The sequence below is a fragment of the Myotis nattereri genome (genome assembly GCF_964212035.1).
Source record: "Myotis nattereri genome assembly, chromosome: 6".
In the NCBI taxonomy this organism is placed as follows: domain Eukaryota; kingdom Metazoa; phylum Chordata; class Mammalia; order Chiroptera; family Vespertilionidae; genus Myotis; species Myotis nattereri.
In genome coordinates this window covers 96,952,877-96,978,924 of record NC_138081.1, presented here as the reverse complement: position 1 = coordinate 96,978,924, position 26,048 = coordinate 96,952,877, and the positions used below count along the sequence as shown (strand labels likewise).

General features: G+C 59.9%; 1 protein-coding gene across 2 annotated transcripts in view; it reads left to right on the top strand.

Moving 5' to 3' along the window:
* AGPAT4 (1-acylglycerol-3-phosphate O-acyltransferase 4) overlaps positions 1–26,048 on the top strand; it is a 54,819-nt gene that overhangs the window by 25,585 nt on the left and 3,186 nt on the right. For both annotated transcript variants that reach the window (XM_081094586.1, XM_081094587.1), the window contains exons 3-7: positions 15,898–16,067; positions 18,381–18,542; positions 19,506–19,659; positions 21,198–21,300; positions 23,339–23,414. In XM_081094586.1, coding sequence (XP_080950712.1) covers positions 15,898–16,067; positions 18,381–18,542; positions 19,506–19,659; positions 21,198–21,300; positions 23,339–23,414 — 665 coding nt within the window. The remainder of the gene's footprint in view (positions 1–15,897; positions 16,068–18,380; positions 18,543–19,505; positions 19,660–21,197; positions 21,301–23,338; positions 23,415–26,048) is intronic.

Genomic DNA, 26,048 nt, shown 5'->3' with positions numbered 1-26,048 from the left:
CCCTTCGGTTGCCCCCACTCTCCGCCTCCCTCCACGTTCAGGTGCAAACTCCGCTGGGGTCTGACTTCCGGGGCCTGACGGTGCGAACACTAGACAGTCAGCAGCGCTCACCGTCTGCAGCTGATGTTCTCGGGAGCGAGGCCGAGCAGACCTCCTGGAGACGCGGCCGCACACCCTGGCCCTCGGAGCCGGGCCAGCATCCTTTCGCCTCAGAGGTTTGTGAGGAGCCTGGTGCTGTGCCAGGTGGGTCCGAGGGCCGTGAGGACAGCGTGGTTCCAGCACGACCCCGAGCAGGGAGCGCTTTTCATCTAAAGGCGAGACCCCGAACATGAATGGCAATGTGAAAGCACATTCGATCCGGACGGCTCGGTGGTTGAAGGGTTGCTTCATTCCATCCTGCCTGGACGTGTGGGCAGAAAGGCTGGCAGGCTGGCTCAGCGCGCGAAGGAGGCAGGCAGGGCAGCGGGCCTGGGCTGGGGAGGAGGAGGGAGGAGGAGGGAGGAGGAGGGAGGAGGAGGGAGGAGGAGGGAGGTGGGCACAGAGGCCTGGGGAGGAGTCCATTACCTCTCCCTGGGGCAGAGTTGTTTCCTTATCTCTAGGGAAAGGCGGCAGGACTGGCCTGATTGTTCCCCTTCCCCTCTGACGCTGTGGGCTTAAAAAAACATTGGCCCGGCCAGCATGGCTCAGTGGTTAAGCGTTGACCTATGAACGAGGAGGTCATGGTCTGGTTCCTGGTCAGGGCACATGTCCGGGTTGTGGGCTCGATCCCCAGTGGGAGGCATGCAGGAGGCAGCCAATCAATGATTCTCTCTCATCATTGATCTCTCTCTCTCTCTCTCTCTCTCTCCCTTCTTCTCTGAAATCAATTAAAAATATATATATATATATATGCACATATATATATATGAAATACCAGGAAGATTAGCAGCGATTTAATTAGAATCTGGCATTTTCTTTGCGGCCTCTTCCACACGAAGCTTGTTACAAATTCACCCTTTGGCCCAGCCGGTGTGGCTCAGTGGTTGAGCGTCAATCTATGAACCAGGAGGTCATGGGTTCAATTCCTGGTCAGGGCTTGATCCCCAGGAGGAGGTGTGCAGGTGGCAGCCAGTCAACGATTCTCTCTCATTGATGTTTCTCTATCTCCCTCTCCCTTCCTCTCTGAAATCAATAAAAATGTATATATTTAAAACACACACACACACACACATACACACGCACACGCACACGCACAAACCCCCAAAAACAAATTCGCCTTTGTGCCCACACTTTGTTGTGTGTTTAGGGGATAAAAGTCCTGGGATTGAGGTCTGATCACAGAGATGTGCTGGCCGTGTGGCGGGCGGGCCTGGGGGGGGAAGCGCACTCGTGTCCACGCGGCCTCATCAATTGCAGCTGATTCAGTGAGAGTGACAGGTAGGGCGCTGGGCCTTGTAAACGTCTGTGACGAGAGTAACAGGTGTGGCACAACCTGCTTGTTTGTTGTGAATAAGAACCGGTTTGTGCTTCTTAAATCCCTGTGTATATACAGATGCAAGTAAATGCTTGACTCCTAGTCGAAGGAATATGTGGGATCCTTCATACAAGGAAGGGCCTTATCGTTGACAAGGGAGCTTAACCACTGACCTTCAAGTGCTGTGGGCGCAGCGAAGCCGCAGCGGGCTTAGGGAACGCTGTCTGAGGGGGACCTGCCTTGCACAGGGCATCTTAGCTGTTGGCAAGGTTTATAAATAAATTACTTCTCAGCCAAGGTGCCCATTTGTTTTTTTAAGCATTAAATTTCACCTGTGACTTGAGTTACGACTTTCAAGTCAGGTTATAAGTTTGACTTTGGTGTCTTGTGACTTCCTAAGACAATTGTGGTCTTCAGAGCCGGGGGGTGGGGGGGGGGGGTGCCCCGGAGGCAAACGAGAGGGGCCGGTAGGGTATCGGAAGGTGAGGTTCTCATTTATGTTTCTTTTATCACACAGATGGTGCGATAAAGGACACCGGATATAGTTTATAAGTTACATAAAACAAATTTTTATGTGTGCAAAATTTGCATGTGCTAAAGGTGCATATATTTTTTTATTTATTTAAATAATCAAAAAACATTTGGGCCCTGGCCGGGTAGCCCAGTTGGTTAGAGCATCGGCCTGATACACAAGGTTGTAGGTTCGATCCTCGGTCAGGGCACGTACAAGAATCAACCGTGAATGCATCAATAAGTGGAACAAAAATTCTCTCTCTCTCTCTCTCTCTCTCTCTCTCTCATCCATTGTGAAATGCATTTGAGGGCCTCCGCCTTCGCCCGGGGTTTGGGTGTTGGACGCGGGAGCTAGAACTCAGGTAGCACCTTTGGAGCGAGGGAAGCCAGGTTCCGCAGAGCCACGCTCCGAAGCAGAAGGTACAGACCGCACAGATGTCCCCTTCCCTGTGCACAGGTTCTCTCGGGTCCAGCGGGACCGAGGGTGACGCACGCTGTGAGGTGTTCCTTCTCGGCCGCCCAGGCCAGAGACAGGCAGGGGGGGAGGGCAGTCTGCCCCAGGCCCCAGCTGGTTCTGAAGGAAGCAAACCCCAGCGGGGCCTTGGTGCCTCCCCTCCCCTCCCCTCCCCTCAGCTCCGCAGCTGCATCCGGAGCCGGAGGGGGTGACCCTTCTCACCCGGGCAGCTCCAGGCAGCGGCTCCCCGTGGCGTTGACCGGGGTGTCGGGGTGTCGGGGTGTCAGGGTGTCGGGTCCCGTGTGGGGCCCGGTGTCCCCGTGAGGAAGCTGCGTCTGGCTGCGGCGCTGGCTTCCCGCCGGGCCTGCCCGCTCGGCGGCCGAGGCTCCGCTCTGCCGTCTGTCACCGAGGGAGTCAATGGCAGTCGCTCTGAACGCGCAGGTGGCCGCTGTGGCTGCACGGGGCCAGGTGTGGCGCACGCCCGGGTTTGGGCTCAATCCCTCCTGCCCGTGCAGGTGGCAGCCGGTCCATGAGTCTCTCTCATCACTGGTGTTTCTCTCTCCCTCTCCCTTCCTCCCTGAAATCAAGAAAAAGAAGACTCCATGTGAGAAAGGTCAGGGAGGCAGGAAGCCGGGCGCCCGCCGTCCGGGCTGGGAGCGGGCACGGGGCCTGCTGTGAGGTGGCCCGCAGTTGGGCAGGAGGACACCGGCTTGTTTCAGAGAGAGACAGACAGACAGACAGGGCCCGAGGCTTGCTTCCGCCGGAGGGAGAGGGGCCGAGGGAGGGAGATGAGAGGCTGTGCTGAAACCACAGGATACAGACTTTGGGAAAGAAAACGAGCACTTGGATTGGCCAGAAGGTCAGGAACCGGAGTCTGCCAGGAGGCCCGCCTGGCGACCATGTGGCCTGTGGGTTCGGAGAGCAGGCAGTGGGTACTGGGGGGCAGGGGGAGTTTGTGACAGACTGTAAGGCGACCTGTTGGCTTGCACGCCCTCTGAGTGAACGCCACAGCTGAGCACCCGTGTGTCAGTGTGGCCTCCGTGGCTGCTGGTTCTCAGTGGAAAGAAGGAGCAGTTGGTATCGAGTCAACAGTAATTTCTCCGGGAGGTTTTGTTCAGAGCAGTGGTTCCAGCCTGTTTGTGGCCACGCCCTGTAAGCGTCTCCAAAATCCTGACCCCCCCCCCCCCCCCCGACATACAATTCTTATTCAAAAAGTGAGCTCCTCTTCACGGGGAGGACGCCTAACAGGCCGCTAACTTGGCCTAAACAAGCTTCCAAAGGACATGGCGTCCATGAGAGAGAAAAATAAAAGAACGGAAGGACAGTTGAAGTCCTGAGGAAGAAATTGTTAAAATAATAATAGGAAGTGATATGAAAAATAGGAAATAAAGTTTCAAAACATAGAATAGAGAACCGAAATGCATAAGCGTGTCACAATATATATTTATATGCTGTATATGAGGCTGCTGGAGCCATAACTCATTCTCGAATCGCCCCCTTAAACATCACATCGCCCCCCATTGGGGACCATTAGTTAGAGGGTGGGTGTGTCTGGCCGGCGTTGCATTTGGAGGTCATTTTCTTTTTCTTAAAATGTTGTTATTGACTTCAGAGGGGAAGGGAGAGGGAGAGAGATGGAAACATCAATGATGAGAGAGAATCATTGATCGACTGCCTCCTGCCTGCCCCCTGCTGGGGATCGAGCCCACAACCCGGCATGTGCCCTGAGCGGGAATTCAACTGTGACCTCCTGGTTCATAGGTCGATCCTCAGCCGCTGAGCCACGCGGCTGGGCTGGAGGTCACTGTTGTGCTCCCCCGTAATCACGTGGGTGGCAGCCAGCCAGCCACGGCATCGCGGGCAGGGTGGGAACGTGGGAACGCCTGTCCCCGTGTCCAGACAATGGGAGTGAGGCTTACGGTCATTTTCGTGGAATGAAGAGGGGACCGTCCCTTCAGGGGATGAGTGCACAGCGTGGACCTCTGATGGGCTGTGCTGGGGACCCGATGTCCGTGACGATGGGCCTTCGCCGTGTATAAAGCCGCTCCAACCCCGCAGAGCTCTCCCCTCCCTCCCTGCGCCCTGGCATCGGTCTCTGCCAGGAACACAAACTCCCCGGGCAGCGCCGTTTCATCAGGGCCACCCTCTGCAGCCAGCAGCCAGCTCTGTCCCGGGGAGCGGGCGCCCTCTCTCTAACGGCCGGATGAATGGAAGCATGAGGCCACCACTACCAGGAACAGGCCACGTGGGAGCAGGGGCCTCGCCGGGAGCGGGCAGTTGGCCTTGCCCTGACCGGGGCGTTCCAAGTGGGCCATTGTGGCCTGGCGGGGGGTGGGGGGGGAGCGGGGAGAGGGGCGCAGCTGAGCGGGGGGGCGCGGGGGGGCGTGGCTGGCACAGGAGGGGAGGGAGGCAGCAGGCCGAACCGTCATCCCCGTCAGGGGCCAGGGTGTGAGTCATTTCCCACTGGAAGCTTCATGTGCCACGTCGAGTGGTTGTCCCTCCGGCCGCACTGGGATGCCCGTGGGTGTGTGGCTGTTCCTGTGCCGTGGGTCCCAGCAGCCCAGCCCCCCTCTCTAACCGACAGGACCAGATTCTGCTCCCATTTCTCCAGCCAGAGGCGGATTAGCGACAGGACAGGTCGGAGGCAGCAGGCACCTTCGTGTTGGGTTAGCACAGGCCTGGCTGGGCCTCCACCCAGGCAGGTGCTGGCAAAGGCTTCCATCCTGTGTGGGGGGGGTGTTTGGAGCCCCCTGGTGCCTCCTCACCGGCACCCCAACATCATGAAAAGCACATTCCAACAGTGCAACAGTGCAAGGCCCTTGGATTCCACTCAGCCCCAGGCATCGTTCTCAGTGAATGTTCACTGAACCGCATGTCCCCGCAGGCACTGGCACCCCAGTCTCCCCTCAGCGGCTTTCCCCACCCTCCGCGCCTTCCGCTCAGCGGCCTCCGGGGGAGGGAGCTCAGCTCAGGGTAGATTTCCACCTGGATGAGGAATGCCTCTCCTTGGCCTCATCACCAGGCTTCAAGCTGATGGATGGGCTGCCCATCATCTCCATCGGCGTGCATCTCCGTTTCCTAGGCGATGCGGGGGTGGGGTGGGGGGATGTGTGTCTCCCAGGAAAGGGCACCGAGGCCACGGGGTGATGCAGTGGCCTTCGCTTGTGTCCCCAGGGGCGGCTCTGATGACAGCGTTTCGTCTGATGATTAATTCTTGCTGTGGGGCCGCCACACATTTCATCCCGGCCTCTGAATTGTTACAAAGTATCAATTGGTGGGATTCTACTTACTATTTGATCCTATTGTAACGTCTGGCAAAGCATTCTTTACCTGACCTGTCAGCACCAAGTAGGTTCGTGTGGAGCACATAGAATTATTTTCCAGCTTTTCTCGTTTGTTTGTTTGTTTGTTTTCTCGCTGTAGCTATGAATCGTGAAAGTCTAAGAGATGAACTCCGCAGCCACGGTGCCCATGGCTAGCGCTTTTTGTCAGTGTTGGTTTAAGCGATCTCAGATGTGGCCAGTGACGATAGGAGTTGTTGTACACCTTACTGGATTTTGTCTTGAGTTTTTGAGAGTTGGGGGGAAAAAAGCCCTTAAATCTGCAGATGCTGACACTGTTGACGTGTGTGTGTCCATTTGTGTACAGCAGTGTGTGTGTGTGTGTGTGTGTGTGTGTGCGCGGGGGGCGGGGGGGCACCCAGCTGCTGAGGACAGAGGAGTTCAGGGCAGAAGGGCGGGAAGTCACCAGAGCCACAGAGATGAAATCCCTGGACGCGTGTGAGGGCTGCCCCGGGGCACCTCCAGGGATTTGTCTGAATCTCGAGGAGTCCACTCTAGGCCAGGGAGGGTGTTTGCTGGCGTGTGTGGCTGGTGTTCACACGCAGAGAGCGGCTGAGCTATTAACTGCTTAGTTGTCAGAAGATCTGTTTTGCAACTGATTCTGGCAGTTTCTTACTCGAATTGGAACCCAGTTCACAGTGAACAAACGACTGGGGTTGGGAGGGGGCGAGGGTACAGCCAGGAAGCGATGAGTGGGCTCCATTCTCGTTCCTCTCCCTCTTGTCCGGTTCAGAAGAGGGGAACCCTCAGGGCACCCCTGGACGAGAAATCCAGGTCCCAGCCCGCAGCCCCCGACCAAGGCGCAGACTGGCTCTGTCACCCTCAACCCGTGCTCAGGTCCATGCCTGCCCCTCACCCCTGCTGCGAGGCTCCCCACTCTCCCAGTGGGTCCCCATCTTTGCTCTCGGTGACTCTCCACCTCCCGTGCCCCACCTTCGACCCCGCCCTCTCCCGCCCCTTCAGTCTCTACCCTCTCTTTTGACCAGCGGACGATCACTTTCTAACGCACTGACTTATCTGCTAGTAAAGTCCACGTTGGTTGTTATGGTCACCTCTCCACCCCCCTCCCCCCCAGCCCTGGACGTGAGTGGGTTCCAGGGCTCCTGTGTGGAGTTCACACGCGTGTCAGCGGGCCGAGCCGTCGCCTCGTCCCACTGGAGGTGTTGGCCGGGTCCCCGCACGGCCCGGCGCGGCCTGGTGCCAGAATGGCCATGGGAAGGAAGAAACCTGGCAGCTGGCCACACCGGCCGTGCGAGGAGCCGATGGGCACAGCCAGCGCCCGGGCCAGGAGGCGCCGCCCTGCGTGGCGGTCCACGGCCGCGATCCAGCAGCAAGAGGCGCGTTGGCCGCTCCGCCCGCAGGGGTTCCAGGCTCGCTGATGGCTCCCGGTCTGCAGAGGAGCCGCACCTCCGCCCGCAGGATGTGCTGGGCAACCAGGACCTGCGTTCACGGCTGCCCGGGGGGAGGGGGGGACAGGCTGGAATGGCTTCGTGTGCTGGGCGCGGGGTCCGGGCTGCTGCACCACACCCTGGGTGTCCGTCCGCACCCTGGGTGTCCGTCCGCACCCTGGTGTCCGTCCGCACCCTGGTGTCCGTCCGCACCCTGGGTGTCCGTCCACACCCTGGTGTCCGTCCGCACCCTGGGTGTCCGTCCGCACCCTGGTGTCTGTCCGCACCCTGGGTGTCCGTCCACACCCTGGTGTCCGTCCGCACCCTGGGTGTCCGTCCACACCCTGGTGTCCGTCCGCACCCTGGGTGTCCGTCCGCACCCTGGTGTCCGTCCGCACCCTGGGTGTCCGTCCGCACCCTGGGTGTCTGTCCGCACCCTGGTGTCTGTTGTGCGGCTCCCGCCGCCTCCTCTCGTTCAGGCGGCGGTTTCTCTCGTCCTGCCTTTGCGTCCGAGTCCCCGGCTCCCCATCCGCCCCGAACCCCCTGTCTGTTGGCTGAGGCTCTACGTCATCACCGGCAGGTGTGTCTGCTGTCAGGCGGGTGGGGCGGTGCTGGTGGTACCTCGGCCCCCGTCAGGCGGCCCGGGGCCGGTCCTCGCTCACTGCAGTGCCCCCCCCTTGCACCCCCGCCCCGCCCCCCGCCCCGGTGCGCACTCGTTTCCCGGTTCGTCTTGTGAGTCGGGGGCCCAGGTGTCTCGGGATCCCATTACCCCCGTGTTAGCAGGTTTTCTGTGAGGCCGAGGGTGGAGGGCGGTGCCTCGTCACTGCTGGGCATGGGTGGCACCCCCCCCCCAGGCCCTCACTGCCCACCGCAGCTGGGAGGCCGGCGCCTTGTCACAGGGAGTGGCCCATGGCCACTGGGTCGGTGGCAGTGCCAGCTCCCCAGTCAGTCCTCTCAGACCCGTCCAGTGGGGAGGGCAGGCTGGTGCCTCCCTGCAGCCGAGGGTGTGTCCTCACCAGCTTCTGCTGACAGGGAGCGGGGTGGGGCGGGAGTCGGCCCTTCATGTCTGAAAGTTGTCTGTCTGTCTAGGCCCCCCATCCCCGCCCCCAAGTCCTTCCGCCAAAGAGAGCAGGTGCTTTCTCTGCAGCCCTTGGCGTCTGTCCGCATCCTGGGCGTCTGTCTGTCCTTACCCTCGGCGTCTGTCTGCACCAGCCGTGGGCAAACTACGGCCCGTTTGAAATGAATAAAACTATTGAAAAAAAAGACCGTACCCTTTTATGTAATGATGTTTACTTTGAATGTATATTAGTTCACACAAACACTCCATCCATGCTTCTGTTCCGGCCTCCGGTCCAGTTTAAGAACCCATTGTGGCCCTCGGGTCAGAAAGTCTGCCCGCCCCTGGTCTGCACCCTCCGTGGACAGTGTCGGCAGCACGGGGTCTGGGGTGTGAAGTGCCTGTGAAACCTGGGGCCTCACCCACGGCGTTCCTCCCTCCACCCTTCCCATCCCGGCCGCCCTGCCTTCTGTCACCTGTCAGCCTCCCTCCTCCCTGTGTATACTGTCCTGAAGTCAGCCCCAGCATCGCCCCATGAGTTAGACATGCACAGGGTCAGGCTCCTTGCCACCCCAAGCCACCCCCCATCAATGTGAGAGAGAACCATTGATCGGCTCCTTCCTGCTCACCTCCTACTGGGGATCCAGCCTGTAACCTGGAATTGAACCTGGGACCCTTCAGTCCACAGGCCGGCGCTCTATCCACTGAGCCAGACCGGCTAGGGCTACTTACCCGCTTTTAAAATTAGGAATTAGTAACACAAAACTCTTCTGCATCAGTGTGCAGGGTAGAAATGCATTCGTACCCTTCCACTGCCCCTCCCCCCGCCGGGGCCAGCCGCCTCCCCACGTGCCCACTGCCACCCTGCACCAGCGCTGGGCTCCCAGCCCCTGCGTCCGCCTCAGGCACAGCAGTTAGCTGTGCAGGGATTACCGAGGACGCCGCACAGGTGCCAGGGCCTCGCATTCTTGGCCTCGGTGCTTCCAGCTGCCAAGCCTTTGGGGTTCAGTGACCAGTCCTGCGCCCACTCACTGGCTTCACTCCTGATCCGAGGAAGCTCAGCAAACCCCAGGAAGATGGCTTCCCAGGGGCCTTTGAAAGAGTGAGATATGCCCCAGCCGGTCTGGCTCAGTGGATAGAGCGTCAGCCTGCGGACTGAAGGGTCCCAGGTTTGATTCTGGTTCAGGGCGCATGCCTGGTTGCAGGATCGATCCCCAGTAAGGGGTGTGCAGGAGGCAGCCGATCAATGATTGTCTCTGATCATTGATGTTTCTGTCTCTCTCTCTCCCTCTCCCTCTCTGAAATCCATGAAAATATATTAAAAGAAAGACTGGGATGTAGCTGAGGCACGGGCCTGTTCCTGAACCTTTGCCAGGGTTCTGAGACACGCGCCCTGCACGTTCATGAGGCTGGCAGGGCACAGAGCAGGGACGCCAACAACACATTCCAGGTGGCGGCGGCTCAGCCTGTAAACCTGCTCGCGGGGTCGGAGTGACCGTGGGAGAGCCACTCGCTTCCGTTTGGTCATCTGCGGATTGGGGGGGGAGCGCCCGTCCTCCAGGCGGCTGTCGGGGTCACAGGCGGTGACTGTCCGAGGGACCCGCAGACCTGTCCCCGCTGCTGCTCAGCCCTGACTCAGAGCCCGGCCCTTCCCCTTCCCGCTGCCTTCCCAGAGCCACAGCAGTGTCTGTTGCCATGGCGACGGCCAGTCCATGAGGGCTCAGACTGCCAGGCTCCGCCAACACAAATCCAGGCTCCCAGTTACATTGGATTTCACACCAGCAGCCAGTAGACTTTGGGGAGGTGCGTGTCAGAAATGCACGTGCCTGCTTTAGCGAGCCTTTCACTTGGTGCCGGGTGAGGCGGACTTGGGCCAAGGAATGATTTGCAGTTTATCTGACATTCAGAGGCCACCCAGCCCTTCGTATTCTCTCCGGCAACCCAAGGGGCACAGGGTGTTACCTCGTGGGAAACACGAGTAAGAAGTTGCGCTTGAACCAGCTGGTGTTGGGGAGTTTCAGACCCATCGGGTGACCTCGCTCATCCCAAGTCGAGCAGAGTAAACCGTGTACATCGCCCTCGACAAGTGAGAGTCGCTCTGGTGGAGATGTCCGTCTGGTTCTGGAGCGCCCGTGGGCTCGGGGCCGAGGGAAGGAAGCCAGGTCTCATGTCAAGAAAAGGTTTTTAAAAACACAATCCCAGGACCGTTGCTCCTGCACCTTCCTGGCCCTGAAAGTTACTCTGGGAGTTGTGTGTGTGTGAGCATCTTACTGCTCCCATCCTTTTCACACTCACACTGTATGTATTTCTCCGAGCCATGAATTTGAATTACAATTATACTCCAATGAGGGGAAGATGAGAGAAGACATTAAGTAGATGAAAAGTTAGAGCCAGTATTTATATTAAGTAGATTTTAAACTTTGCTTTAAATGTTCCTAAAGAGACTAGTAATTTCTTAATGTTGCTTTAAAAATAAAATTTAAAAAATGTAATGGGCCCTGACTGGTTTGGCTCAGTGGATAGAGCATCAGCCTGGGGACTGAAGGGTCCCAGGTTCGATTCTGGTCAAGGGCATGTACCTTGGTTGCAGGCACATCCCCAGTAGGGGCGAGGTTCAGGGCCCAGCCTCTGGGTGCTACCGGACTAAAGGGGTCCATTTGCGAGCGTGCGTCAGAGCCCGCGAAGACTCGGACGGGGTTTTGCAGTGAAGAAAGTTAGGCTGACTTTTAGGAAGGGCCCACGCCCAGGCAGGGGTGGTTTCACAGGGGGAAACCGTTAATCATGGGGCCACGGGAGCTGGATCCAGGTCAGGCCGTGGTCGCTGGCCGGTCAGCGCTGGGGAAGGGGTAGCTGTCAGTGCGGCGGGTCCTGAGGCCGCCAGGCCGGCTTCTCTGGTGTTGCCGCGTCTCTGGGCCTGGAGCTGAGACGCAGTGAGGCCCAGATGGTGTCTCTCTTTGGCCAACGCCGTCTCTGGGGCCAGCAGCGCCCAGGCTTCCTTCTCTGACGCTGACCAGGCCCTTGTCTTCCTGAGGCCCTTGGTCCTGAGGGCTGATGGGGGGGCCAGTCCAGGCGAACAGGGGGGCTTTCCACGCTCTCCCACTCGGGCCCCAGGAGCCTTTGTAGACGTGTCCCCGGGTGGCCATGACATGGTAACTGCACAGATGTCCCCGTGTCGGGCCCTGGGCTCCCTGCTCAGTGTCGGCGGGCGACCCGGGCATGTGAGTGGGGACGCTGGGAGGACTCTGGTGGGTGGAGTGTTGCCCTACAACTGGGTGTCAGAAAGAAAGCGCCAAAGCCAGGTTGTGGCCAAAAGGCACAGGCGGGCCGGTAAAGTAAGGGGAAAGCGCCCAGAATAAAGGACAGGCCAGTGCCCGCGTGCGCACAGCGCAGTCAGGAGGCGAAAAAGACGGTGTACCGGCCCTTGGATCTAAGATTTCAGGGAACTGGGCTGGTAAGGCGCCTGGAAGACGGGCGTGGTCGGAAGGTGGGCGTGGCCTGGAGGGGTTGGGTGGGCGTGGGGTATGGAGAAGTGAGAAGCGCTTGGCCTGGCCAGTCTGGGCGGGCGCAGAGGACCCCTCCCCCCCCAGCCAAGGATGGCCTGGCTGCCTCCACATCCCCGAGGTGGGGGCCAGCGGGCAGCGGGTCTGAGTCAGGATCCCCAGACTCCGCATGAGCGCTGGGACGGTAGAGATGCAGCTGGTTATTTAACTCCACGCCCGGCAGTGTCTCCCAGGCTCCTGGGGGCGGCCCTGGGGACACCAGCTGGGGGCAGAGCTGCCACGAAGTGTCCGATGTCCGGTTCTTATTCCGATTTCTGTGCCGGCCCGAGGGCCAGGTGGGCGCTTGGGCCTGGGACGGCCTGCAGGTGCAGGACCAGTGCAGGCGGAGGCTGTGTTCCTGAGCCAGAAACTTCCTATTGTTGCATTTAGGAGTGTTTTGAGGACGAGATTTAATTCTTAACCTAAATAATTATGGGTGGAAAGTTACATTATAAAAAGCTATTTTAAATACATAATTATATATACTTATGGTAGAGATGACATCATTATATATGTGATCATGTAATTATTAAAATCAGATAAAGTTAATTATGAAAATACCATTTTCCTTTGTTGCATCTCTGCAGCTGGGGAGCCTGGCGGCTGGCACGTGTTTACACGCAGGGCCTCGGGGTCTTTTCTGCAGGAACCTGGTCTCCCCACCTGACCCGAGTTCTCGCAGGCGCTCCTGCCCGCAGGGCCCAGAGGGAGCGGGGTCCGCAGTCCTGTCCGCTGTGAGGAGCCGACACTTGGGGGAAGGTTTGGTGGGAAGGAGGGGTGCTGTGGTCTGAGATCTTGCTGGGTGTTGAGGAAGCGTGAACCCTGGGACCCAGGCCAGAATGGAGCCCAGCTTCCCATACGCTGCGCCTGGAGAAGTCGGGGCGAGGACAGGGCAGGCCTGGGGGGGACAAGAGGTGGGGCCAGAAGTGGACTCACCAGGGTGTCTCTTAGTTCTTTCTTGGCTGTGTCTCTCTGTCCCTTAATCTTTTCTTGTGCTGTCACAGCTATGTTAGCAGCAGCAGTCGTGTCGGGAGCAGAAAAGCGCTGGGTCCAAGCCAGGCCCGTGTTTAAACACTTGGAATAGTTTACACATTGAATAGTTACAACAAACCTTTGAGTGTCTTTGTCTTCCAGGGGAGGGGCTGGGCTCGGGTCCACCTGTGTGATTCCTCTTCTCCCTCCTCCCTCCCAGTGCCCCCCCCCCCCGCCCCCCATATAATTGTGGTTCTTCATGTCTTTGTAACTTTGAAGCTTGCTTGTGGGCTCAAGTGTCCCCTGTCTGGGTTCAGGGCCCAGCACACCCGCTTCCCAGTGAAGGGGCCGCCGCAGCCTCAGTGTGACCACATCCTCATCTGTAAAATGGGGATAGACAGCTGCTCTCCCAGCGGTGAGCGAGCTCAGGGGATGCTGATGTTACCGTTCCCTCCTCCTCTACAAACAGGAGTCGGTGTGCCTCTCCCGCCCCCACCCGTGTTCGGTCGGCTCGCTGATGTGTGTTTGCTGTGTGTAATGCTCTTAGCTAACCAGCACAGCAGGATGCCACCAGGACTAATCTCTACATCAGGCCAGGTCTTCCAGCCACGGGGTTTGGTCCTTCCTTGCCCTGGAATGCAGCAGCAGCTGGGACTGCCTACACGCCCTCCCAGGCCTTGACCTGAAATAACTGGGAACCGTCCGGAGTCTCAAAGGAGGCAGCAGCCAGGGAGCTGAGCGGGGAGAACCCCTCTGCTGGCTCCTGGCCTCCTCCTCAGGGAGCAGCCACATGGGCAAAAGCTGAGCATTTTTCAACGGGACAAAGGGTTTCAAACTTGCTGTGTTGTATCGGGGAGATGTGGGGCACAAGTCTTGTCTGTTGGGAAGGGCTCACTGCACACACAGCTCTGGGGAGACAGCAGGGGCCCTGGCCGCCGTGTGGGCTGGGGCTGGAGCGGGTGGAGGGCGCTGGTAAGTTAGGGGTCAGGGCTGCAGGGAGGGGAGGGGAGGGGAGGGGAGGAACCGGTTTCTGTGAGGTTCTCGCCAGATCTGATGTGGGGCGGACGCAGTGGGTGTGCTCTCTGCCGCCTTTAAACCCTGAGATTTCACATTCGTGTGGGAAGTGGGGCAGCCACTCCCTCTCTCCTGTGTCCCCAGCAACTCCGTCCTGCTTTGAACAAATGCTGACACGTCCATTCTGGGGTCTGGGTCGGAATATAATGGCGGCGCGGGGGGGGGGGGGGCTGGGTTAAAACCTAGGGTGTCCGCCCTGCCTGCCTTTGTGGTCACGGGAATGTCCATGAGAGCGGACAGGCATCGAAAGGCCGCCGAAGCCTGGGCACCTGTGAGTCCGCTGCCCCCGAGGCGGTGGATCCGCAACCACGTGTGCGCCTGAGCGCAGGATTGTCCCTGCGGGCCCCCTTACCCGGAACCAAGCACAGGGGATTCTGGGAAATGTAGTTCTGCGCTCCCTAAGGAACAGGAGACAAAGGCACAGGAGGAATTTCACCTTTTCCCTCTATATCAGCGGTTCTCAACCTGTGGGTCGCGACCCCTTCACAGGGGTCACCTAAGAACATCGGAAAACACATGTATAATTACATGTTGTTTTTGTGATTAATCACTATGCTTTAATTATGTTCAACTTGTAACAATGAAAATACATCCTGCATATCAGATATTTACATTACGATTCACAACAGTAGCAACATTACAGTTATGAAGTAGCAACGAAAATAATTTTATGGTTGGGGGTCACCACAACATGAGGAGCTGTATTAAAGGGTCGCGGCATTAGGAAGGTTGAGAACCACTGCTCTACATAGTTCCGGACAGTGTGACTCTGTGTGTGTGTGCTTGTGTGTGTATAAATTTGGTGAAAAAAAAACAGTTAAAACCTTGTGTTGAGGGGGCCGCTCACAGCCTACTGAGATGAGTGAGGAGCCAGGCCCTCCACTGTCTCCTGGTCCCAGTAACATCCCTGCATCCAGGGCCCTGCAGTGCCTCCCCAGGGACCACCCTGCTTCTGCGCAGCTCCTCCCATCTTCACGTTATACCGCCCCCCCTCCCCCCACCCACACACACACCCCTTCAGCCAGAGAGGCCTTTCCAGAAGGCACACTGTGCTGTGGGTGCAAGGACAGCTCGCTGGCTTCTTTGGGAAGCCACCCCTCCCTCTGCTGCAGAAGCCGCCCTGTGCCTCTGTGGGTCTGTCTTTCCACCCTCCCCGGCCCCTTCGGGACCACAGCCTTCGCTGCTATGAACCCCAGGCGGCTGCTCAGTGGCCGCCTGCTGCAGGCAGCGTCTCTGCACAACCCCCTCTAACACCCACGGCATCTCTCCAAGCTCCTCCTGACCCTACTTACAGTCCAGGATGGACGCGGAGGGGACAGGGAAACAGGCCGAAGGTCTCCGGCCAGCGAGCGACACACCGGGCTGCAGCTGGGATGTGTCTGACACTCAGCACCCATCCGTCCTGGGACAGGTGTCTCCTGTCCCTGCACAGCAGCCCAAGAAGGGTAGAAGCCTGATGTTTCATCTGCTATCACTCCCAGTCCCTGGCATCACGCCTGCACACAGTAGGTCCCCGCCTGCGCACAGTAGGTCCCGGGTGTGTTGAGAGCGCCATGCTGGGTCCTGGAATTGAGCTGGGTTAGGGGACCATGCAGCACAGTCCCTGCCTGCTGGGATTGTCGGCAGCAGGGACACACTCTCAGGCTGCATCCCGGGCTGGGATAGGCGCTACGAAGGGCCCTGGGGAGCGTGTGACGCAGGGGCATGGCCTGGCCTGGGCCGGGAGAAAGCTTGGGTGCTCCGTGTTCTCTGATGGCGTTTATAAGGATCCCATCAGTCCTCTCCTGGCGTGTTAAGAATTCCGTACATCATTTCAGGCTGCCTCTCGGAGCTCTGTAAGCAGGCATGAATTCTGATGGGGTTGGGCTTTCTGATTTATTTTTCCCAAGGAACTTAATCAAGACATGCAAGTGCCTTGTCTTTTCAACGCTCCTCTCCTGCCCTGGAGACTGTCCTGGAGCATCCTCGTTCTTCCTTCTGCTTCTGGGCCCTCCCGGGGACGGGTCCGGGGGCTGATCCGAAGCCTGGCCCCAGCAGTGGCTCCCGCAGAGCGGCCTGGGCCGCAGAGGTGCGTGGGGTCAGCGTCTGCCTTGTGGTTTGTTGCAGAGCTGGTGATGCTGCTGGAGTGGTGGTCGGGCACGGAATGCGTCATCTACACGGACCCCCAGGCCTACCCCACGTTCGGGAAGGAAAACGCCATCGTGGTTCTGAACCACAAGTTTGAGATCGACTTTCTCTGCGGCTGGAGCCTGGCCGAGCGCTTCGGGGTTCTGGGGGTAAGTTGGACGCCCGCTTGCCTTCCTGACACATGTCTCTCGGTCGCACCCTGACTTGCCTTTGGTTATCGGTTGTGCAGAATTTGCAGCAGCATTAACGGGTTCGGCTGGAGGCGCTGCTTTTAACCGAAGGTTTTTCCTTTTGAACGAAGAGGCCCTTCCTCCTGTAATATCGATCCGTGGTGACTGTGGTAGGCCGTGGATCACAGGCTGTTGATTTCAGCCTCCAGACACAGGCACGAGTAGGCAGGACACACCCACCTTTCTGCAACGCGAAGTTCAGATCTCCTGCTCAGGATCACACCGCCACTCAGCGGATTTGGGCTTGAAGTCCTCTGGTTTGATGCCACTTCATATTCTTTATTTTTAAAATACGTTTTTATTGATTTGAGAGAGAGAGAAAAAAACGTCAATCCGCTGCCTGCTACACACCCCACACTGGGGATCAAGCCTGAACCGGGGCATGTGCCCTGAACAGGAATCGAACCAGCAACCTCCTGTTTCACGGGACAACACGCAACCAACTGAGCCACACCAGCATAGCAACATTTCATAGTCTTTTTAAAATATATTTTTATTGATGTCAGAGAGGAAGGGAGAGGGAGAGAGAATAGAATCATCAATGATGAGAGAACCATTGATCGGCTGCCTCCTGCACGCCCCACACGAGGGATGGAGCCTGCAACCTGGGCATCACCTTTATTCGGGGCTCAGCAGTGCCTCTGTCTCAGGTGACCTTCAAACAGATCACCTGACTCCCCTCCTGTAGGACTAGCATGTGAGGCTGTGATTCTCTGATTCTCTGCGGGGTGGGGGTGGGGGTGGGGGGGACTTCTTTTCCTTTCCGAGGAGGTGGAGGCCCCTGACCGGCCTTCTTCGTCTCCAAGGGAGCGGCCGAGAGGGAGGGGTTTCCAGGAAGCAACTGGCATTTGCAGACACTCTTGGGCGTGGGCTTTTCTGTAAGCACCCAGGGCCGCGTGGGCCTGGCGGTCTGTCCCCTGGCATTTCACGGTGGGACCAGGGCTCGGCCGTGATCTCTGAGAAAACACCGACTGCTCCCTCCTGTCGGTGTGATGACCTGTGGGCTCTGGGAGCAGGTCAGGGAAGTGCCCAGCAAACGCCATGTGCGTGCAGGGGGTCCAGATGTTGGAAGCTGAGCGGCCTGCTTGCCTGTCCTTCTGCCCCAGTAACGTGCCTGAGGCCAGAAGGTCCCCGCAGATCCCGTTCGCCGGCCTCTGAGGGGCGCGGGGCCGTGAGTGGTGAGCACTCCACACGGTAGCTTTGTCAGTGTTTCCCCAGGAGGTGTGGCTGGTTGACCCGGGGCCGCTGGGCTGTTTTTTAAGATCTTGGGAGAAGCCACCAGGATCCCTGATCAGTGGCTGTAGGGCAAGCCCCAAACATGGCCTGACTCCAGGCCCGGCCCCGGGTCCTGGCAGGCGTCTCACCGTTGAGTCCGGCCGCCTCCCCTCACCCCGCGGCTCACCGGGCGTGGGGGCTGCCCCCAGGCTCACCCACGGACCTGTGGGGACCTGTGCGTCTGCCCTCAGACCTGGCCCTCCTGGCGTCCCTGGTCCTGGCGTCCGGCTCCCTCTAGGGCAGGAGAGGGAGGAAGCACTCAGGGCCCACCCCACGGCCGCGGGTTACCGACGGGCCTCATTCTGTGTGAGGACGCGTGTGAGCCACGTGTGCGCCCACGGCGCGAGTGCCCGCAGGCAGGCCCCGGCCAGCGTGGAGGCCGCCGGCCACACCCCGGGCTGCCTGTGAGGCCTCACGCCTCCAAGCCTCCCGGGGGTCCCCACTCAGACGCCTCGCGGGTTTGTAGGAACAGCGGAACCTGGTGCACCCGGGACTGACGGACGCCGAGGTCCAGCCTCAGAGGCGCCTCCCGCCTGGAGGTGCGGCCTCGGGCCGGGCCGTCCTGCTGACTCCGCAGCCCCGCGGGACCTGGTCCCAGGTTCACTCCGGCCCGGCCCGGGCTGGGAGCGTGGGCAGCGTGGGCCCTGCAGGGCGGCCCGGCTGGGGAGTGAGGTCACGGCTCCTGATGCGCTCAGCGAGCGGGGACTGGGCGATCACTGCGGACCCTTGGCCGTGGCCTCCAGGCCCTCAGGGTTCCTGCCGGTCCCTGGGCCTGCTCCACACGCGCCCCCCCCCCCCCCAGCTCCCCGGGCAGCCAGCACAGCCTGGACCTCCAGCCCACGGCGGGCGGGGGCTCCGTGCCCCCCGTGCTCTGGGCTGTCCCCTGCGGCCCTGGGGGCGAGTGGCCACGCCTCCTTCTCTAGCCGCTCCCCTCCCTGACCTGGCCCTCGGTTTCAGGGCTCCAAGGTGCTGGCCAAGAAGGAGCTGGCCTACGTGCCCATCATCGGCTGGATGTGGTACTTCACCGAGATGGTGTTCTGCACGCGCAAGTGGGAGCAGGACCGCAAGACCGTCTCGCAGAGCCTGCTGCACCTCCGCGACTACCCCGAGAAGTACTTCGTACGTGGGCCCCGCGCCGCCCCGCGCCCAGCAGCCTGAGCGAGCAGCCCGGCGTGTCCCACACCTGCCCGGCCGCCCGCCTGCTGCCCGCCCCACTGTGCGCACGCTGCCCGCCCCACTGTGCGCACGCTGCCCGCCCCACTGTGCGCACGACACCTCTGTCCTTCATCTGAACTTGCTGTGTGGCAAGAAAACCCGGGATGCCATTGTCGCACACACTCAGGATTCTCTCTCTCTCTCTCTCTCTCTCTCTCTCTCTCTCTCTCCCCCCCCTCCCCCTCTGCCCCTCTCCCTCTCCATCTTTCTCTCTCTCTCCCCGGCTCTCTCTCTCTCATACACACACACACATACACACACTCATCATACTATTGTCTCTCTCACACACACTTAGAATGCTCTCTCTCTCTCTCTCTCTCTCTCTCTCTCTCTCTCTCTCTCACACACACACACACACACACACACACACACCGGCAGCCAGGTGTCCTGCCCTGAGCTGTCAGCGGAGGGTGGCCGACTCTGGGTTCACCCTGAGGACAGGTGGAGACAGTTGCCAGGCCACCCCCTCTGGCCATGCCCAAAGCCTTCTGGGTCCCTGCGTGTGACTCTGCATGGGATGGGGTGGGGGGGGTGTGACTGTGGGACGGGTGTGACCCAGGTCCCTGCGTGTGACCACGTGGGCTGGGGGCGTGGGCCTGTGGACGGGAGTGACCCGGGTCCCTGCGTGTGACAGTGTGGGACGGGGCGTGGGCCTGCGGACGGGAGTGGCCCGGGTCCCTGCGTGTGACCGCGTGGGACGGGGCGTGGGCCTGCGGACGGGAGTGGCCCGGGTCCCTGCGTGTGACCGCGTGGGACGGGGCGTGGGCCTGCGGACGGGAGTGACCCGGGTCCCTGCGTGTGACAGTGTGGGACGGGGCGTGGGCCTGCGGACGGGAGTGACCGGCCCGTGTGCGGCTGTCCCCTCAGTTCCTGATCCACTGCGAGGGCACGCGCTTCACGGAGCAGAAGCACCGGATCAGCATGCAGGTGGCCCAGGCCAACGGGCTGCCCAGCCTCAAGCACCACCTGCTGCCGCGCACCAAGGGCTTCGCCGTCACCGTGCGGAGCCTGAGAAATGTAGGTAAGGAAGCTCCGACCCCCTCCCACCCTGCGAGGGAACCGCCCGCACTCCACAGGCACAGCCGCGCCCTTGGCCAGGCCTCCAGCTCACGGCCGGTGGGAGGGGAGGGGACAGGGACGGCACCTCCCTGGTGGCCAGGGACCAGGCACCTGGTGTGGGCGGTGTGGCCGCTGCCTGCATGCCTGAGCACACAGTCTCTCTCTCTCTCTTTCTCTCTCTCTCTCTCTCTCTCTCTCTCTCTCTCTCTCTCTCCCCCCCCCCCTCACACACACTCTGAGGCAACACTGCCCTCCACTGCTGGGCACCAGTACTGCAAGGCCGTGGCCGTGGGGAGTCCTGGGTCCGCCCTTGGGTCCGGTGTGGCCCACACCCTGTCTGCCTGGTTAGACCAGGTGGTGGTTTTTGGGGGGTTTTCCTTTTTTTTTTATTTCAGAGAGGAAGGGAAAGGGGAAGAGAGAGAGAAACATCCATGATGAGAGGGAATCATTGATCGGCTGCTTCCTGCACGTCCCCTACTGGGGGTTGAGCCCACAACCCGGGCATGTGCCCTGGACTGGAATCAAACCCGGGACCCTTCAGTCCGCAGGCCGGTGCTCTATCCACTGAGCAACACCAGCCGGGGCCCAGGTGGTTGTTTTGCTTTGCGTTTCCTGCTCCTCTGCCGGTACCTGCTGCCCCGAGGATGCACGGTGACTGGTCACCTGAGTTTGGGCCTCAGCCCCGCTCGGTGAGAATAAGAGGGAAGTAGCGTGATGGCCCAGCCTTGTCACAGCTTCCTGCCTCCTGCTCAGCCCGCCCCTCAGGTTAGGAACCCCATTCTTTCCTGCCATGCACCAGCCGCCCCCGCCCCCCAAAAACCCAAAAAACCCTGCCCCTGGTCTCCGCGGGGACCTGGGCCGCTCGGCTGTGTGCGGGTCAGGCTGGGCACTGACCGGAGGGAGAGACGCAGCCGATTGAACGTGGCTCTGTCCACACGGCCTCGCTCTTTGGCCTGGTCCTCAGGCCTCCTCTGCACCCCACGACGCCCCCAGCTGCTCAGGGCCAGGGCCGGGCGGCGGGGTGTGGACAGCAGGGCATTTAAAATCCCGTTCTTGTTTGCTTCTCAGCCAAGTGTCGAGGGGCCGCAGTTCAATTCCTTCACGCAGAGCTGCCCGCCTTCCCGGGGAGACTCCTGGGGGCTGAGCTGCCCTCGCCCCGGCTCAGCACGCCCTCAGGGAGCCCCTTCGCTGGTTCCTCTCCCGCTGCCACGCGCGGGGCCGGTGGGGCGCGCCTCCGGGGGGGGGGGCCACGGCTCGGCACTATCCGACCCCCGGGAGCGTTCCGGTTTCCATCGCCGAGTCTCAGGGTGCCTTTCGGGCTCCAACACGGGACACGCGGTCACACTGCGCTGTGGCCGGACAGGAAGGCGCAGAGGAGCCGCGGCCGCGCCCCGCCTTAACCCGCTCGCGCTCCGCTCACTGTTTCCCGTGTGTGTGTCTGCGCAACAAACCTGGGCTCACACGCTATATACTGCTCTGTATTTGTTTTATTTTTTATAGTTTCAGCTGTATATGACTGTACACTCAATTTCAGAAACAATGAAAACCCCACCCTGCTGGGCGTCCTGAACGGCAAGAAATACCACGCCGACATGTATGTCCGGTAAGTGGCCACGCCCCTTCCAGGGAAGACCACGTCCACCCGAGGCCAGCGGATCCCGGCGACCGGGGCCCTGCTTCCCCTTCTGGGACTGGCCTGATGCCCCCTGGTCCGCAGCCTGTGCTGGACCCAACGTGTCCCCGGCCGCAGTCACATGATGCCCTCACGGGACACCCCCCTGTCCCGCTGTCAGTGCCGGCCAGGGCTCCCCGCTGGTCCTCCCTCGCCAGCCCTGGCCGTGCAGCTCAGGCCGGACAAACGGACACCAGCATTCACAGCCGTTGGGAGACGAGTGTGAGGGTTGTTTTGTGGAGCCCCTCCTGGAGGATGTGTCCACTGTGCACACAGACACACACACGTGCACATGCCGTGGCCTCTCACGTGTGTGCGGAGCCCAGGGTTCAGACACCAGCGCAGTCGCCTCTGAGCAGCTTGCAGAGGGGCCCGGCCGCGCCTGCCACCTCGGCAGGATTAGCGGAAACAATGAAGACGCAGCCGTGTGATTCACATGTTGAGGCCCCACGTGGTGACCCCGGGGGGTGCGGCTCGGGGACAGGGTTTTAGCGGCAGATTGTAGTCCCCGAAGGTCTGCACCGCCACAGCTGGAGACCAGCCAGGTTTTGTAGAACAAGGTTATCGCTTCACGGCCTCACGGATGCTCATGGCACAGGCCGGAGAAGCGCAGAGCTTGAGCCCTTCCCCCCCAACACACACACACACCGGCTGCAGGAAAAGCTCTCTTTCCTGATGGACCCACAGCCTCAGTTAAACCGTTTTCTATCTCAGAGCCACTCCGGTTCCCCCTTAATGGGGAAGAAGCATCACCATTAGGGCTGATTCCTTTGTAAACCCTGCAGGGGACCGCCCCCTTATCACCTAGTGGGAAGTCCTAGGAGGGGGAGGGGGCGAGCAGCAACCCCCCCTCCCCCCCCAGAGGAGGCCTCCCAGTGTTGAGGCGAGGCCTGTCCCCCTAGTCCAGTGACGGCGAACCTTTTGAGCTCGGCATGTCAGCGTTTTGAAAAACCCTAACTTAACTCTGGTGCCGTGTCACATATAGAAATGTTTTGATCTTTGCAACCATAGTAAAACAAAGACTTATATTTTTGATATTTATTTTATATATTTAAGTGCCATTTAACAAAGAAAAATCAACCAAAAAAATGAGTCCACGTGTCACCTCTGACACGCGTGTCATAGGTTCGCCATCACTGGTCTAGTCCCTTCAGCACCTGCACTTGGGCCAGCAGGGCCGGGGCTGAGGGAACCCCCTGCAGGATGTGAGCCATCTCGGAGGGGGGCCATCTCGGAGGGGGGCCATCTCAGAGGGGGGCCATCTCGGAGGGGGCCATCTCGGAGGGGGGCCCATCTCGGAGGGGGGCCATCTCGGAGGGGGGCGCAGGAGTGAGGGGGAAGCAGCCCCTTCGCACCATCCGCCCTCTGGGAAGGCCCTCGTGCGTGAACACTCACCTCCTTGCTCTGCAGGCCCCTTAGTTAGAAATGATGGAGCGTGTCCGCGCTGCACCCAGCCCCTGCCAGCACCAGCGGGGGGGCGGGGGGCTCCTGAGCCCTGCGGCTGGGAATCCCGGTTTCTCCCCGGAAGCATTCGTGCCCCCAGACACATGTCCTTGTAGCAGCAGAACCATACAGAGTCTGCCCCATAGCTCCCCGAGCCCTGGGCCTCGTTTTATGGGAGATGCCCTGCTGGTGGCATCACGCTGGTCCCTGGCGGACAGCGCAGTCGGCCCGCTTCTGTGTGGCCCGGGTGGGCTCCTGTGGAACCTGAGGCCGTGCGCCCTCGCGGGGGTGGGGGTGGGGGTGGGGGGTGGGGGTGGGGGGTGGAGAGGCCCCGTCCCCTGGTCATCCTCCCAAGGCCATGACTGCCTTCTGGCCGGTGTGTCCCCAGAATGGATGTGGATGCCCTTCCCATTTCCCAGCAGCTGGGGAACCCCTTCCCGGCCTCAGCTCCCTGTGTGGGAGCCCAGGGACACCCCGTCACTGCAGCCGTGCGGGCGCGGGCCCAGCTCTCCTCTCCTCCTTGCAGGCGGATCCCCCTGGAGCAGGTCCCAGAGGACGAGGACCAGTGCTCGGCCTGGCTGCACAGGCTGTACCAGGAGAAGGTCAGTACTGGGGGGCCCAGCCCCCATTTCTAGCTGTGCTGTGGGTGCACGGGGGTGCTCAGTGGGTGCCCCGTGGGTGCACGGGGTCCCCTGGGAGTTGGTGGTGGTGGCGAGCTTTGCCATTGGCTGAGGTCTCGGACCCCAGCTTAGCAGCAGGGACAGAGCACAGCAGACACTTCCTTGGGGGGCGTCACGGACAGAAGGGCGCATGTTCTGGGTGCAGTGGACAGGAAGGGACGTACTGGCCCCGACGGCCCTTGTCTGTTGTCCTGGGGGCGAGGTGTCCCATGAGCAGTGCACGATCCCGGGGCGCCCGGGCCCACAGTCTGGTCTCCCAGCGCCGCCGAATAAGCAGGAAGCACCGGGGGTCACTGTGGCGGGTGTGATCTCTGTAGGTCCCTCCATCGTGCTCCAGCTCCCCAGGGCCCCCCACTTTCCTTTTCCTTCCACGGCTCTCTCTCCTTCGAGCACAGGGCAGAGGGAGTCTGATCATTCTTGTCCAAACTGCTCCGACTCACGGGAGGTGAAGAGCCAGCTTCTACCTGGTGAGGAAGGCAAATATGTTTTTTACAATATAAATCCATTGGTTTCTTGTCAAACAAGATTTTTGGTGTTTTTTTTTAAAAGAAGGGAGAGGGAGAGAGAGATAGAGACATCGATGATGAGAATCATTGATCAGCTGCCTCCTGCACACCCCACGCTGGGTGAGGAAGGCATTTTTATGACCAAGTCTCACCACCCAGCAAACACGGAGTTCTGATCCATCCTACACTTTCAGCCCAAACCAGCTCACTATCTAGAATCCCATGGATTCGGACGTCCTCACGCTAGGAAGGCAGGCCCGGCGTCTGCTGCCTTTCCCCCGGCTCCTCATGAGAAGACATCGCGTGGGGCCCCGGGGGCTCCGCCACCGGAGATGAGAACTGCCATCCTGGTCGGAGCGTGCTGCAGGGTGTGGGTCCAGGTTGCGCCACCAGGTTCCGCAGACACGTGTAGCTCGGGTTTGGAATGAAGGTCCCAACCATCCCTGCATGAAGTCACTTCCGCGTGCCCCAAGGGCGTGACTTTCCCAGGTGCCTTTCAGCCGCCGGTCCCAGCTCTCGCCGTGTTGGTCTCTTCTCCGCTTGGGGTCTGGGCACACCTGTCACCAGCATGGCACCCGGGCACCGGGGCCTCGAGCTCCGATTCCTCCAGGGGGTGACTTGGAGTCGCATTTCCAGGGCAGCGGCTTCAGACCAGAGGGTGAGGGCCAGGTTTTTAACACGACTCCAAGGCCCGCCTGGGTCCGGCAGGAATGGGGAGCCATCCTTTCCCTCTGGCTCCCGCACAGGGCAGTGTGTTCCTGCTGCTGTTTTCCAGTTGAATCAGTTGGCGGCAGAGAAAATGTCACTGTTAGAAAAATGCACTCAGAAAAGGCCCATGAAATGAATCCTTTTGTAAAGAGCCACAAATACAAACCCACGGCAGATGCAGCCCCAACAACATCGGGCAAAGGGGACTGTTCTCCAGCGCACACCTGTGCTGAGGCGGGAGAGGGCTCTCCATCAGCCCACCGATATCGAGGCACAATTTCCTGAGATAACACCTCAAGGTTTAGCCCTGGCCCCAACCATAACCCTAAACCTAACCCTAGTCCTAGCCCTAAACCTAACCCTAATCCTAACCCTAGACCTAATGTTAAACCTAGCCCTAACCCTAAACCTAACCCTAGCACTAACCATATCCTAACCCTAGTCCTAGACCTAACCCTAACCCTAGTCCTATGCCCTAACCCTAGCCCTAGCTCCAACCCTAGCTCTAAACCTAACCCTAACCCTAGTCTTATCCCTAAGTCTAACCCTAGCCCTAACCCTAGTTCTAAGCTTAACCCTAGCCCTAGTCCTAGTCCTAACCCTAACCCTAACCGCACATTCTCTCCTTTGTTGCCTGAGACGAGTGACTGATCGCACAGGTATCAGCATAAAAAGGCTGTTGGATCAAGAACTGAAGTTCTGTTCGACAACCAAGACATTTTCCCATGAATCACTTGGTTGAGGACATAACTTTTCGAGAAGGGAGGCATTCCAGAATGGAGGTTTGACTACTGGCTGGCATTTGGGGCTCCTGCTGGCTGAGGGGGGTGGGCTCTAAGAAGCCGTTCACACCCCGACGTGATCCTTAGGGACCAAAGCCATTCCCAGGTCAGCACCTGGGGACCTGTAAACCGAGACCCACCTGGGGACGGAGAAGGGTTCTGTGGCGCGACCTCAGGGTGGCCTCACAAATCCTAATGGGCAGGTCGTGGCGGTCACGCCCAAACCTCCGACTCTAGTGCAAGGCCCTCGGGCCGTAAGCAAGCCCGTTCATTGTTCTGTGCATCTAGGTCTACACGCCTTTGGAATAAACCGCCCTGAGAGCACCTGATCTTGTTAACTATCCCGTAACCCATCCCACCTGCCTCCGCCTCCAGACCGTCCCCCTCCCCCTCCGCCCAGCGCACTGAGCGCCCACTGCCGTCCTGGGGCCTTGCTCTGTCTGCAGAGCTCCTGCTTCCGGCACGCCCTCCGTTTGGCTCAAATACCTGTTCATAAACGTTCCCTGCAGCCTTGGTGTCCTTAGCCGCACACCTTTCCCCAGAGCCTTCCCAGTTCCACG